This window comes from Podarcis melisellensis (genome assembly GCF_964234715.1).
Source record: "Podarcis melisellensis genome assembly, chromosome: 8".
Taxonomy (NCBI): domain Eukaryota; kingdom Metazoa; phylum Chordata; class Lepidosauria; order Squamata; family Lacertidae; genus Podarcis; species Podarcis melisellensis.
The window spans coordinates 84,563,356-84,579,264 of NC_138540.1; the positions used below are offsets into that span (position 1 = coordinate 84,563,356).

Consider the following 15,909-nt stretch of genomic DNA (forward strand, 5'->3'; position numbering starts at 1 on the left):
CTGAAGCAAAGTTCTTAACCTGAAGCACTATTTCTGGGTTAGCGGAGTCTGTAACCTGAAGCGTATGTAACCCGAGGTACCACTGTACATTGAAGGCACATCCTCCCGCCTCCTCACGTGAATCCTGGGAACTATAGATTACACACCTCAGAGCTACAATTCCCAGCACCCTTGACAAACTACAGCTTCCAGGTTTTTTTGGGGGGTCTATGCTGTCCACAGATGTAACAGTGTCTCCAGATGACCTGCTTATTAAGCATTCAGTCTGTTTTGTTTATTAGTGGTCTTCCCCACAATATTTCTGTAAATTAGGCCTGGGTGATATATTGATATACAGTGGTACCTTGGATTGCGAACTGAATCCATTCTGGAAGTCCGTTCTTAAACCAAAGCGTTCTGAAACCAAGGCGTGCTTTCCCATAGCGGCGGTGTCTCAATTTACACTCAACAGGAAGCGGAACATGTTCTGCTTCCAAGGCAAAGTTCACAAACCAAAACACCTACTTCCGGGTTTGCAGCGTTCTCAATCCAAGTTGTTCATAAGCTAAGCTGTTCTTAAACCAAGGTAATAATAATAATAATAATAATAATAATAATAATAATAATAATAATAATAATAATAATTTATTATTTATACCCCGCCCATCTGGCTGGGCCTCCCCAGCCACTCTGGGCGGCTTCCATAGAAACCAAAAATACAGTAAAATATCACACGTTAAAAACTTCCCTGAACAGGGCTGCTTTAAGATGTCTTCTGAATGTCAGGTAGTTGTTTATCGCTTTGACATCTGCTGGAAGGGCGTTCCACAGGGCGGGCGCCACCACCGAGAAGGCCCTCTGCCTGGTTCCCTGTAGCTTTGCTTCTCGCAATGAGAGAACCGCCAGAAGGCCCTCGGCGCTGGACCTCAGCGTCCGGGCAGAATGATGGGGGCGGAGACGCTCCTTCAGGTATACTGGACCGAGGCCGTTTAGGGCTTTAAAGGTCAGCACCAACACTTTGAATTGTGCTCGGAAACGTACTGGGAGCCAATGTAGGTCTTTCAAGACCGGTGTTATATGGTCTCGGCGGCCGCTCCCAGTCACCAGTCTAGCTGCCGCATTCTGGATTAGTTGTAGTTTCCGAGTCACCTTCAAAGGCAGCCCCACATAGAGCGCATTGCAGTAGTCCAAGCGGGAGATAACTAGAGCATGCACCACTCTGGCGAGACAGTCCGCAGGCAGGTAGGGTCTCAGCCTGCGTACCAAGTGGAGCTGGCAGACAGCTGCCCTGGACACAGATTTGACCTGTGCCTCCATGGACAGCTGTGAGTTCAAAATGACTCCCACTGTTTTGCCCAGGACCGGTTTGAGCAGCAGACTGCGATGTTGGTTTCACTTAGCAATATATCGCCGGTGAAACCTCCGCCGCTCCTGCATCCCTTTGCTGGAGCGAGGCGGTTTCACCAGTGATATATACGACGGGGAGGGAGAAACAAGCTGTATCGGCGAGGGGCGGATAGCTTGTTCCTCCCTCTGCATCTTGCCCGCTCACCTGTGATGTCGAAAAGCTGATTATCGCCCAGCCCTGGTAGGAATCGGTGCCTGAGCTTTCTTTTTTCCTCATCCTTTCCAGCCCCTTTTCCTTTTGTGCTGTGTCTCTCATATTGTAAGCTTGAGGACCGGGACAGTCGCTGAGTTTCTGACTGACTGCCTTTTCTGACTGAAGAGGGGGATTAAAAAAAGTAATCATATTGCCGTCATTGCTAGTATTCTCGTTGATGTTAGTATTCGCTCGGCATCTCTCGTCTTTCTTTCTCGCAGGAACTTCCCCCCGGACTGCGAGGCAGATGCGGCGGCCAAAAATGCAGAAATGAGCTCCCTATTCCGGGATCGGCTTCTGCCAGGTGAGATCATGAATCTCTGCTGCTTCTTTTCTTCTTCTTTTTTTAATAAATATTTTATTAGTTTTTTAACATATCATTTTCAACAATTATTAAACATGCTTTTATATCTTATACGTTGTTTTTGACTTCCAGCAGTCACATCTGAAAATTTTCCAATCTCTTCACTTAATTTACATTTCTTACTTTCACTGTTACGTTTAAATAACTAATATCTCTCTTCTTTATCTTCTTTGCAATGTTTCATATATTTCTCTTTTCAAAACCTCTTGTAGTCCGACTAGCGTAATTTGTTGACTACAGTTGCTCTTCAAATAATTTGTATATTTCTTCCAATCTTCTGTAAATCTCTGGTCCTGCAGGTTTCGAATCCTTCCTGTCATTTTGTCCAATTCTGCATAGTCCGTTAATTTTGTCTGCCATTCTTCTTTCATCGGTACAGTGGTACCTCGGGTTAAGTACTTAATTCGTTCTGGAGGTCCGTTCTAAACCTGAAACTGTTCTTAACCTGAAGCACCACTTTAGCTAATGGGGCCTCCTGCTGCTGCCGCACCGCCGGAGCACGATTTCTGTTCTCATCCTGAAGCAAAGTTCTTAACCTGAAGCACTATTTCTGGGTTAGCGGAGTCTGTAACCTGAAGTGTCTGTAACCTGAAGCGTTTGTAACCCGAGGTACCGCTGTATTTCTTCTTGCTTCCATTCCTGGGCCAACAATACTGAATCTCTGCTTCTTTTCAAACACTTTTTCACCAGGTGCCACTGAGCACAGGCCACAGCTGTCAACTTTTGCCTTTTCTTGCGAGGAATCTGTTAAGTTGTGGGTGAACATATCAGGCGACACAGCGATTCTCCAAACAGCTCTTCTTTATTCAGAGGCCAGAACAGAACTGAACTGAAGGGTTCAGTCAGCCTGCTTATATAGAGCTCCAGTACAACGTAACTGTAACAATTTTCTAAAACTATCCAATCACTGAACGTCACTTTCGATCCCTTATTTGCATAACTATCTACAGTATCCCCCTGCTGGCCCAGGGTGAGAACTTCAGTACATAACAGAATCCTATTCCGAATAAGGGAATTTCCCTTAAGAAACGGGAAACGTTGACAGCTATGGCACAGACCCGTGTGAGTCTCGAGAGGCAAATTGTTCCCTTTGTTCTTTCCTGCTAGGTTGCCCAGGCTCCAAGAAGGTAGTGTTTCTCTCCAATCTGATCAAGGCCTTGGCTTCCGACATGTTGCAGTCAAGAATGTTGCCCGTTCCATATCGAAGGTAAATACTGCTCTTTCTCTTTCTCTCCCTCTCTCTCTCTCTCTCTCTCTCTCTGAAGGGGCACAGGGGAGAGAGTTGTTGCCAAACGTTTTAAGCAAGAGTTGAAATCTAATGGAAGATTCCATCGTTGAACCAGAAACAGGTTTGCTTGTGAAATAATGGTCATGATGTTGTTGTTTAGTCATTTAGTCGTGTCCAACTCTTCGTGACCCCCTGGACCAGAGCACGCCAGGCACTCCTGTCTTCCACTGCCTCTCGCAGTTTGGTCAAACATGCTGGTAGCTTCAAGAACACTGTCCAACCATCTCGTCCTCTGCTGTCCCCTTCTCCTTGTGCCCTCCATCTTTCCCAACATCAGGGTCTTTTCCAGGGAGTCTTCTCTTCTCATGAGGTGGCCAAAGTCTTGGAGCCTCAGCTTCAGGATCTGTCCTTCCAGGGAGCACTCAGGGCTGGTTTCCTTCAGAATGGAGAGGTTTGATCTTCTTGCAGTCCATGGGACTCTCAAGAGTCTCCTCCAGCACCAGAATTCAAAAGCATCTATTCTTCGGCGATCAGCCTTCTTTATGGTCCAGCTCTCACTTCCTTACATCACTACTGGGAAAACTATAGTTGCCACCTAAGGACCACCCTTCGTTGTTCCCATCTGGTCTGTCTTGAGAAACAATGGAGTAAGCCTCTGGGGGTGAAATCAATTCTGGGAGGTTAGGTAGTTACAATGGAATGGTCTCGGTGGTGGGGCGGCACACATTTTTATTCTTATTTATGTATGATTATTACCGTATTTTTCGCCCCATAGGGCGCACCGGCCCATAGGGCGCACCTAGTTTTGGGAGGGGGGAAATAAAGGGGGGGAATTATTTTTCCCCAGGCATGGCGTTGGGGTGGGGGAATCCCTAAGACAGCTGGATGGCGCTTTCTACGCCTCCTTCCAGCAACTCCTTCAGCCAAGCTGGTGCCAAACGTCTTGCTCTGCTTTCCTTTGGACCACATCAGCCAGGCTAAGAGGGGGGTCTTGTTGTCTGGTCAGTCCAGGACCTCTAGATCATGGGTAGGCAAACTAAGGCCCGGGGGCCAGATCCGGCCCAATCACCTTCTAAATCCGGCCCGTGGACGGTCCAGGAATCGGCGTGTTTTTACATGAGTAGAATGTGTGCTTTTATTTAAAACGCATCTCTGGGTTATTTGTGAGGCACAGGAATTCATTCCCCCCAAAATAAAATATAGTCTGGCCCCCCCCATTAGGTCTGAAGGACAGTGGTCCAGCCCCCTGCTGAAAAAGTTCGCTGACCCCTGGACTAGAGCATTCTTGGGGTCCCTTCCAATTCTAGAACTCTATGATTCTAGAATTTTTGCTAGATTCCAAGCCTGCACTCTTGGAGTTTGGGGTGGCAGGCAACAATAAAGGTAAAAGGACCCTTGACCATTAGATCCAGTCGTGGCCAACTCTGGGGTTGCGCCGCTCATCTCACTTTACTGGCCAAGGGAAGCGGTGTACAGCTTCCAGGTCATGTGGCCAGCAGGACTAAGCTGCTTCTGGCGAACCAGAGCAGCACACGGAAACGCCGTTTACCTTCCCGCTGGAGTGGTACCTATTTATCTACTTGCACTTTGACGTGCTTTCGAACTGCTAGGTTGGCAGGAGCAGGGACCAAGCAACGGGAGCTCACCCCGTTGCAGGGATTCGAACCACAGACCTTCTGATTGGCAAGTCCTAGGCTCTGTGGTTTAACCCACAGCGCCACCCGTGTCCCTTGGCAGGCAACAATGCTTTAGAAGACATTTCTCATTTGGCTTTAGTAGAAATGATATTAGGAGTTATGTATAAATAAGTATTAAGTTCCAGGATTTAAGGTACTTTATCGTAATATAAGGTTAAAATAAAATAAGGTAAATTGAATGACAGAATATTATGAAAGATGAAAAGGATTTGCTGAGTTAATTGATAGGTTAGACTGTTAAGATAAATTATCCAATAAAAATTGAGAAAGATGGAAAGAATTTGCTGAAACAAATAATTAAATTAGAATACAAAAAGGGAGGTGTGAAGAGGTCGATGAAACAAGTAAATGAAAGACAAAGAGATGGAATATTGGATGTGTGTTTTATTTATTTATTTTTTACTGTTATTGCTGTATTTTTCTTTCTATTTTTCTTTTTTTTATCTATTTTTTATATATTGTAATGTATATGTTGTTAATTTTTTTTTTGCTGTTTGTTTTCATTTTCCCTTTTCTGTAATCTCTAAATTCTTAATAAATATCATTTAAAAAAATAAAAATAAAAGACATTTCTCTTTTTCAAGGAATGCCCATGTCCTGGGCCCCCCCAAACTAGGTTTCCCTGACCCAGTAAGGCACTCCTGACCCCCTCTTTTCCGCAACTGCAGGTTTTCGGACAGCCTGACGGGGCCCAGTCTGGAGGAGCGTGCGGTACGCTGGCAGTTCGTCCGCCTGGACAAGGACTTCAGCAACAGCATCAGCGAGCGGGAGCTGCGGCCCCTCAAGCTCTACATGAAGAAAAACACCCGGCCCAAGCGCTGCGTCCGCAAGTTCCTGGACTACTGCGACCTGGATGAGAACAAGCTGATCTCCTTGCATGAGCTCAAAGGCTGCCTGGGGCTGAGTTAGCCCGACACACGTGGTGCGTATCCTGCCATGCCCCTCGCTCACCTGTTGGTAACTCCACAATATTATTATTATTATTATTATTATTATTATTATTATTATTATAACTCCAGCAGGTACAGAATGCCGCAGCGAAGCTCCTTACAGGGTCCTCGCCGCGGGATCACATTCATCGAGTGCTTTACCAACTGCACTGGCTCCCGGTGGAGTACAGGGTCAGGTTTAAGGTGCTGGTTTTGACCTTTAAAGCCCTACGTGGCCTAGGACCCACGTACCTACGGGACCGCCTTTCCTGGTATGCCCCACGGAGGACCTTAAGGTCCATAAATAACAACATTTTGGAGGTCTCAAGGTGGTTAGATTAGTCTCAACGAGGGCCAGGGCCTTTTCAGTACTGGCCCCGACATGGTGGAACGCTCTGTCACAAGAGACCAGGGCCCTGCGGGACTTGACATCTTTCCGCAGGGCCTGCAAGACAGAGCTGTTCCACCTGGCCTTTGCTTTGACTCAGTCTGACCCTTCTGTCTCCCTCCCCTTGTGGTTTTGATCTATGGGCTACTTTTAAAATGAGGCTGCATTTTAAATTGCATTTTAGCCTCTATTTTAAATGGCTCCCCCCCGCATTATGTTTTTACTGCAATTTTACTGGTGGGCCCTGGAGGGCAGGGTATAAATAAAATGTATTGTCAGTTATTTGCATTTATACCTCACCTTTCCTCCAGGGAGTTCAAAGTGGCATAAAAAGATATCCTTTTTTAATCCTCACAGCAACCAACAACCCTGAAGGGTAGGTTAGGCTGAGAGGGAGTGGGAGTGGCTGGCTAACTAGACCACACCCAGTGAACTTTTTGGGTTTTGGGGGGTTTTTTGCAACATCTCCAAAAAATAAATAAATAAATTGCAGTTTTCTAAGCTATCTTTTCGGAAATTCGCCCGCCCACCCCAAATCAACACTTTCTATGTAGGCTGAAATACGCTTGGACATTTTAACCGAATTTTGAAAATTCTGCCAGGGCGATGTTTTTGACGGACGAATCCCGGATATGTTCGGGAAATTCCAAACGTTGGGCAGCTCTCATATATGTTCCAAAATTCGGCAGGGGAAGAACTATATGTAGAATGATAGGTCAATAGATGGATAGACAGACAGACAGACAGATAGATAGTAATGGATGTAAAATTTGGCATTCTGAGAAAGATAGATAGATAGATAGATAGATAGATAGATAGATAGATAGACAGACAGACAGACAGACAGACAGACAGACAGACAGACAGACACACACGCACATACACAGAGCAGACCCTCGAGTTGTGAATGTGATCTGTGCAGGAGGCACATTCACAACCCACAGCGTTCGCAACCAGCAGCGCCGCATCTGTGTATGCGCAGGTCAAGATTTGGTGCTTCTGCGCATGCGTGAGCGCAGAAACCCAGAAGTAACCCGTTCCGGTACTTCCAGTACCGCGGTGCGCAACCCGAAATGTCTGTAAATGTCTGTACAGTCATACCTCGTGTTGAACGCGCTTCGGGTTGAGCGCGTTCGAGTTGCGCTCCGCGGCAACCCGGAAGTAACGGAGCGCATTACTTTCGGGTTCCGCCGCTTGCGCATGTGCAGACGCTCAAAATGATGTCACACGCAGAAGTGGCGAAAAGCAACGCGTGTGTGTGCAGACGTGCCGTCGCTAGTTACATTTGCTTCTAGGTGCGAACGGGGCCCCGGAATGGATCCCATTCGTATCTAGAGGTACCACTGTATATATATATAATGAAATTTAAACACTGCTTGATTGTAAAAAACAAAATGCAAAGAGGTGATTAAAATGGGCCACAAATGCAATAATGCTTATTTATTTTATAAAGGCTGAAGAAATGCAGAGTGGGTTGGTAGAGATATTCTTTAGCTGGAGTGCAATTTGTCTTGCAACCAGGCCTGACCAGACGCCACCTTGCTTTCTTATGCCTGCCATCACCGATGAGTACTGTATTTTTCACTCTATAAGACGCACCAGACCATAAGACGCACCTCGTTTTTGGAGGAGGAAAACAAGAAAAAAAATATTCTGAATCTCAGAAGCCAGAACAGCAAGCAATCCCTCTTGATGTTCTGCCTTCTGGGATAGCTGCGCAGCCTGCATTCGCTCCATAAGACGCACACACATTTCCCCTTACTTTTTAGGAGGCAAAAAGTGAGTCTTATAGAGCAAAAAATACGGTAATTTGGATGCCGTTTCCACCCTGCTCCTTGTCTCTCCCCAAATATGCACCTGTGAGCGCCCAGGAAGGCAACCTGGTTGGGCAGGTGAGGGCAGCTTCCAGCTGCTGCAGGGCTCGGACCAGGAGCCCTGTGGATGAGACCCCCCTCCCCTACACCCCACACCACTAGGGCTGCTAGTCGGAGGACGAGGCAGCTCCCCCATTGCACCAGCTTTTTGTTATGGCCAAGCGCCCACCATAAGTCTCTTCCTTTGAAGGCCCTGAAAACTTGGAGGTGGACATCAGCGAAGGGGACGGCTGGAGTTTCAGGCAAGGGTGTACGCACCATGGACAGGATCCTAGTTGGTCCCAGAGTCATGTGGCCTGCGAGAGCCAATCGGGTGCCACTGCATGCTACATAGCTCTGAGCCCAGATCCCCTGGGATCCCGTTTTTCTGCCTCCAAATTGGTCACCTGGCTTTCCTTAATCCTGAATGTGGCAGCTAGACTGGTGACTGGGAGCGGCTGCCGAGACCATATAACACCGGTCTTCAAATACCTACACTGGCTCCCAGTACGTAGACAACTGATGGGAGGGCGTTCCACCAGGTTGGTGCCACTACCGAGAAGGCCCTCTGCCTGGTTCCCTGTCCTCTCACTTCTCGAAGTGAGGGAACTGCCAGAAGGCCCTCAGAGCTGGACCACAGTGTCGGGCCTAAATGATGGGGTGGAGACGCTCCTTCAGGTATGCAGGGCAGTAGGGCTTTAAAGATCAAGGCTCTACGTGGGGCTACCTTTGAAGGTGACCCAGAAACTACAACTAATCCAGAATGCGGCAGCTAGACTGGGGACTGGAAGCGGCCGCCGAGACCATATAATACAAGGTCTTAAAAGACCTACACTGGCTCCCTGTATGTTTCTGAGCACAATTCAAAGTGTTGGGGCTGACCTTTAAAGCCCTAAACGGCCTCAGTCCTGTATCCCTGAAGGAGCGTCTCCACCCCCATCGTTCTGCCTGGACACTGAGGTCCAGCTCCGAGGGCCTTCTGACAGTTCCTTCACTGCGAGAAGCCAAGTTACAGGGAACCAGGCAGAGGGCCTTCTCGGTGGTGGCGCCTGCCCTGTGGAACGCCCTCCCTTCAGATGTCAAAGAGAAAAATAACTACAGTGGTACCTCGGGTTACATACGCTTCAGGTTACAGACTCCGCTAACCCAGAAATAGTGCTTCAGGTTAAGAACTTTGCTTCAGGATAAGAACAGAAATTGTGCTCTGGCGGCGCGGCGGCAGCAGCAGGAGGCCCCATTAGTTAAAGTAGTGCTTCAGGTTAAGAACAGTTTCAGGTTAAGAACAGACCTCCGGAACGAATTAAGTACTTAACCCAAGGTACCACTGTACCAGACTTTTAGAAGACATCTGAAGGGAGTCCTGTTTAAGGAAGCTTTTAATGTTTAATAGATTATTGTATTTTAATATTTTGTTGGAAGCTGCCTAGCATGGCTGGGGAAACCTAGCCAGATGGACGGGGTATAAATAATAAATTATTATTATTATTATTATTATTATTATTATTATTCCTTGCCCATCTCTTTGGCATCTGGTCTCTAAAACAGCAGCAGCCTCACCAGCCTCTGAGATTTGCCAGGGCTTGGAACAAACTGTTCCTCTCTCAAAGCCTCACCACCGCCCCCCAACCACCCTTCCCCACCCCAGCTCCAGCCTCTCCCTCTACCAGCTTCCATCGCAGACAAAGGGGGACTCTGTGCAATACCTTCTGGCGGATTAAGCGTGGATTAGCTGCGCGGAACACAGTTGCCTGCAAAATGCTTGCAGCCTCGACTCTTCTCGGAGCAGAAAGTGGGGGGGGGGGATTGATTAGGTTAACTTGAAACGCTCTACGCACCTCTCCAAACAGGGCAAATTGATTTCTTGTTCCTTGAAACTGCATGTGGGAGATTTGAAACCCTAATTAAAGGCTAAAATGCTTTGGGTTTCTTCCCCCCCCTCCCCCGCTAACTTCACACAAGGCAAGTGGCGGAATTTTATTTTTAATTTTTATTAATAATTTATTTACAACACAGTCCACAACAACTCATACAAACAAACAAACCCACCGCCGTTGTCAATTTAATTATCAAAATTAAACTCCTATCCCCTTACACAAAGAAAACATAATATAAAAATAAAAGACTTTCTTTGTCCTGTAAATAGCCTCTTTGTTTACTTCTTGTGTACTGTTTCTTTTATATGTGATTATTACAATTTTTTCCTAACTATGACTTTAAAAAACCACAAAGTCTCCTGTAGAAATTAATCGAAAGAAGTCCAGGTGTATATTTGGGGGCAGTGTTTGGTAAAGTATTTTCTGTGTTTTCCCCATTCTTTTTGAAATCCTTGTCTGGCCTGTCCCCTAGTTGTCTCTGTTAATCTGGCCAATTCAGTATAATCTAATAATTTATCCTGCCATCAGTGGCGTAGCGTGGGGGGTGCAGGGGGGGCCGGCCGCACCGGGCGCAACATCTGGGGGTTAGGGTTAGGGGGTGCAAATCCACGGGTTAGGGGGCACAAATCCAGTAGCGTGGGGGTGCAGGGGGTCCGGCCGCACCGGGCGCAACATCTGGGGGTTAGGGTTAGGGGGCGCAAATCCACGGGTTATGGGGCACAAATTACTTGCCTTGCCCCGGGTGCCGACAACCCACGCTACGCCACTGCCTGCCATTCCTTTTTTGCTGGCACACATTCTTTTTTCCAATTTCTGGCAATTAAGGTCCTCGCTGCGCCTGTGGCCAGTGGCGTAGCGTGGGTTGTCAGCACCCGGGGCAAGGCAAGTAATTTGCGCTCCCTAACCTGTGGATTTTACCACTCGAGTCTCTTCCACTAGATTAGCGCCCCCCCCCAAGATGTTGCGCCCGGTGCGGCCGGCCCCCCTTGCACCCCCCACGCTACGCCACTGCCTGTGGCATAAAGGAATATTTTCTTCTTTTGCTTTACCTGTGTCTGTTATTCCTAATAGGAAAGCGTCTGTATTTTTCACAAAGTTGTATTTAAACATTTTTTTTTAAGTTCATCATATACTATATCCCAGAAGCTTTTGATGTTTTCACAGGTCCACCAGATATGTATAAGTGACGGAATTTTAATTTTGCCTCTATTCACTTGCTTAATTCTCCCAAAGCTTCTCTCTGCCTTTCGGGTTGGTTTTTCCTCTTCCCCAATTTAATTCACTGCCGTTCCTGGAAACTACCTGCAAGAGCAAAGAATGACAGTCTGAAAAACTTTCCGTTTGCATTCAGGTTATCTTTCTAGGGTAGGGATGTGAAATTAAGAATGAGTCAGTTTCTGAAGGCTGGATGCGGGTCCCATAGCCAACTCTGCAAAAGACTCAGCTGCTATTTTATAACAGATTAAGCACAGGACAGGGTGGTGCTGTGGGTTAAACCACAGAGCCTAGGACTTGCCGATCAGAAGGTTGGCGGTTCGAATCCCTGAGACGGGGTGAGCTCCCGTTGCTCAGTCCCTGCTCCTGCCAACCTAGCAGTTCGAAAGCACACCAGTGCAAATAGATAAATAGGTACCACTCTGGCGGGAAGCTAAACGGCGTTTCCGTGCGCTGCTCTGGTTTGCCAGAAGTGGCTTAGTCCTGCTGGCCACATGGCCTGGAAGCTGTACGCCGGCTCCCTCGGCCAGTAAAGTGAGATGAGCGCCGCAACACCAGAGTCGGCCACGACTGGACCTAACGGTCAGGGGTCCCTTTACCTTTACATTCCAAAATATTAGATAAAAGACAAATAAAATAAAACATACATAAAGCAGCAGTGTTTTGTGTTGTGTAGGCTCCCATGATGTAAGTCATGGGCCCAGCCTGCTAGCCTGCTCCCTAAAATATCACAGGTTTGCTCCTTTCTATATATAGGGTGCCTATATTCTGCATGGACTGGTTGCATGACAACATGCGCAAATGGCTTGAGATACCTATTAGGTCCATAAATTACCATATATTCAATACACAAAACAGCAACAATTTGTTGTTGACAAAGGACAGATTGACATATAAAGGGCCCCATGACCTTCAGTAGCTTAAAGGTAAAGGGACCCCTGACCATTAGGCCCAGTCATGGCCGACTCTGGGGTTGCAGCGCTCATCTCACTTTATTGGCCGAGGGAGCCGGTGTACAGCTTCCGGGTCATGTAGCCAGCATTTGGCGAACCAAAGCAGTGCACGGAAACGCCGTTTACCTTCCTGCCGGAGCAGTACCTATTTATCTCCTTGCACTTTGACATGCTTTCGAACTGCTAGGTTGGCAGGAGCAGGGACCGAGCAATGGGAGCTCACCCTGTCGCGGGGATTTGAACCGCCAACCTTCGGATCGGCAAGTCCTAGGCTCTGTGGTTTAACCCACAGTACCACCCGGGTCCCTTCAGTAGCTTAGGGCCTCATCAAACCTAAATCCAGCCCTGGAGATATGTGACCCCGGCTCTTCCGTGAAGCTCACCTTTCCTGAATCTCATCCCAGCCGAACTCACAGGACTATGCACTGCTAATCTACAAAAAGCTTACCTATGTTTGCATCCTGAAATAAAAAACCACGTGTGCAAAATCTCTCTTTCTACTTGCCTAGATGTGATTCTTAGTCGCCGCAGGTGACCAGGCTGGTGGTGGATTGTGAGCCTCCGCCGAACTTAATTTCTCTCCCTCTTTCTCTCTCCATAGACTTCCCCCTGACAAAGAATGGCGCTTTCCCCCTCCAGAAGCCCAGGGGGCGCTCTCTCATTCTCTGAGCACTGCATTCCCGCCTCTGGTTGCAGACTCTTTGCACTTTAAAGAGACGGAGTGGACTTTCTGCCCAGAAGGTTGACGATGGTTCCGGGAAGTGGAGATAAACGTGGAAAGGGGTGGGACAAACGTGGCTGTCAGTCCATTTTCTGTGTTTTCCTTTTTATTTTATTTTTTTGCTTTTTTAAAAAAAGAAAAGTAGATAACAACAGGCCTGCAGAAACCATCTACCTTAGTAGATTTTTTTATATATGTATAAAAAATAAGAAATAATAATCTTTGCTTTATTATTGCAACGTAATTTTTAAGAGAGAGAGAGAAAAATGAATGTAAGGGGACTTCCATGTTTGTTAGTGGGTGTTTCAAAAGGCTGCGCTCCTTTTCAGTTGCGTAAAAAAATCAGCTGGGTTTTAAAATGAATTGTAGTCTGTTTATTTGAATCAATAAATTATGGATATACAAGGGCGGTTTTTTTCATATTTCTGGGTTCCTTTACGTGGAATTAATATCGGGGGCCCTAATTGAATATTGAAAAATTGTACTTATCTGCTTCTTGTTGTTGTTTAGTCGTTTAGTCATGTCCGACTCTTCGTGACCCCATGGACCAGAGCACGCCAGGCCCTCCTGTCTTCCACTGCATCCCACAGTTTGGTCAAACTCATGCTGGTAGCTTCGAGAACACTGGCCAACCAATTCATCGCCAAAGAACTGGTGCTTTTGAATTCTGGTGCCGGAGGAGACTCTTGAGAGTCCCATGGACTGCAAGAAGATCAAACCTATCAATTCTGAAGGAAATCAGCCCTGAGTGCTCAATGGAAGGACAGATCCTGAAGCTGAGGCTCCAAGACTTTGGCCACCTCATGAGAAGAGAAGACTCCCTGGGAAAGACCCTGATGTTGGGAAAGATGGAGGGCACAAGGAGAAGGGGACGACAGAGGACGAGATGGTTGGACAGTGTTCTCGAAGCTACCAGCATGAGTTTGACCAAACTGCGGGAGGCAGTGGAAGACAGGAGTGCCTGGCGTGCTCCGGTCCATGGTGTCACGAAGAGTCGGACACGACTAAATGACTAAACAACAACAACAACATACAGGGTTGCCTTCAGATGTCTTCTAAAAGTCAGATAATTGTTTATTTCTTTGATGTCTGATGGGAGAGCGTTCCACAGGGAGGGTGCCACTACCAAGAAGGCCCTCTGCCTGGTTCCCTGTAACCTCACTTCTCACAGGGAGGGAACCGCCAGAAGGCCCTTAGCGCTGGACCTCAATGTCAGGGTAGAACAATGGGGGTGGAGACGCTCCTTCAGGTATACTGGGCCTTTGAGGCCATTGGGGCTTTAACAGGTCAGCACCAACACTTTGAATTGTGCTCAGAAACGTACTGGGAACCAATGTAGGTCTTTCAGAACCGGTGTTACATGGTCTTGGCTGCCACTCCGGGTCACCAGTCTAATGTATTTTTGTGCAAGCCAGTTTTATCTTATTTTAACCTTCCATTTGATTTCCTGTCTCCTGTTCCCCTGTACCTATTGCCCCTTTTTAACCACTTCCTGCCCACCAGAGCCTGTTATAAGTCAGGTTTCACTGCAGCCATGTGGTTGAGGCTGGGAAAAACGAGGTTTTTTCCTATACTTCCCTGCTCACAATTCCTTGGAGTTTTGCGCCCTCTGCTGGAATAATACAGCATTACTTAAGAAGTGTATGCTCAGGTAAAACGGATCTCTCTCTCTTTAGGTTGCTTACTAAATCCTTTATTTTCACACTCAAAGCGATTTGTTCCTAAAACAAGAAGTGATGGATCAGGGGCCTGCACAGAAGCTGGAAATCCTGTGCCTCTTTTTCCCGTTCTGTGTAACCTGTCATCAAATGCACAGTCCTATATCTTAAATGGATTTTCTGCCTATATACATAGAAACTAAAGGCTGTCGACACGCTCTGCAGTTGCGGATGCAGGTGGGGTGATCTGTGGGCGGCGGGTAAGCAGGGTGGTGAGATGTAAAGATAGGGGGGTTGGTCTAACTTGGACACACCTTCATAGAATTGTAGAGTTGGAAGGGACCCCGAGGGTCATCTAGTCCAACCCCTCGAAATGCAAGAATCTCAGCTAATGCATCCACGACAGGGTTGCCATATTGTGAAGAGCAAGAAAAGGGGACACATTTGCTGACTGGTGACCCTACCCATGAAAAAGATGTGTCCTCAAAAAAGGTGAGGAGAGCATTCTTGCGCTTGAGGGGTTCCTGTGGGTTTCCCACAGACATCTGGTGGGCCACTGTGAGAGCAAGTTCTTATCACACTCCTATCTGGACTTGGGGAAATGCAGCGGTTCTGTGATGGGACATGTGCTTTGCACGGAAAAAGTCTCTGATGCAATCCTTGGCATCTCCAGCTGGGGCTAGGAGAGATCTCTATCTGAAACTGCCGGTTAGAGTAGGCAGTACTGAGCCTGGTGGACCAATGGTCTGATTCAGTATAAGGCAGGTCCCTGGGTTCCTATGTATTAGGAATGCCTCATTAACTGCTTCCTGCCACAGCCCCTGGTTTTGCCTTCGGGGAAAAGGTAAAGGTAAAGGATCCCCTGACCATTAGGTCCAGTCATGGCGGACTCTGGGGTTGCGGGGCTCATCTCGCTTTATTGGCCAAGGGAGCCGGCGTACAGCTTCCGGGTCATGTGGCCAGCATGACTAAGCCACTTCTGGCAAACCAGAGCAGCGCACGGAAACGCTGTTTACCTTCCCGCCGGAATGGTACCTATTTATCTACTTGCACTTTGACGTGCTTTCGAACTGCTAGGTGGGCAGGAGCAGGAACTGAGCAACGGGAGCTCACCCCGTCACAGGGATTTGAACCGCCGACCTTCTGATCGGCATGTCCTAGGCTCTGTGGTTTAACCCACAGCACCACCCGTGTCCCAATAATAATAATAATAATAATAATAATAATAATAATAATAATAATAATAATAATTTGTTATTAATACCCCTCCCATCTAGCTGGGTTTCCCCAGCCACTCTGGGTGGCTTCCAACAGAACACTAAAATACAATAACATATTAAACATTAAAAGCTTCCCTAAACAGGGCTGCCTTCAGATGTCTTCTGAAAGTCTGGTAGTTGTTTTTCTCTTTGACATCTGATGGGAGGGCATTCCACAGGGCGGGTGCCAC

At 47.3% G+C, this 15,909-nt stretch overlaps 1 protein-coding gene across 2 annotated transcripts in view; it reads left to right on the plus strand.

Annotated features, from left to right (window-relative positions):
* LOC309376063 (SPARC-related modular calcium-binding protein 1-like) overlaps window positions 1-13,206 on the plus strand; it is a 68,366-nt gene extending 55,160 nt beyond the window's left edge. For both annotated transcript variants that reach the window (XM_081922227.1, XM_081922228.1), the window contains exons 9-12: window positions 1,801-1,883; window positions 3,051-3,150; window positions 5,537-5,790; window positions 12,682-13,206. In XM_081922227.1, the coding sequence (XP_081778353.1) occupies window positions 1,801-1,883; window positions 3,051-3,150; window positions 5,537-5,777 (424 nt within the window). In that variant the 3' untranslated portion in view covers window positions 5,778-5,790; window positions 12,682-13,206. The remainder of the gene's footprint in view (window positions 1-1,800; window positions 1,884-3,050; window positions 3,151-5,536; window positions 5,791-12,681) is intronic.
* Window positions 13,207-15,909: the final 2,703 nt, after the last annotated feature.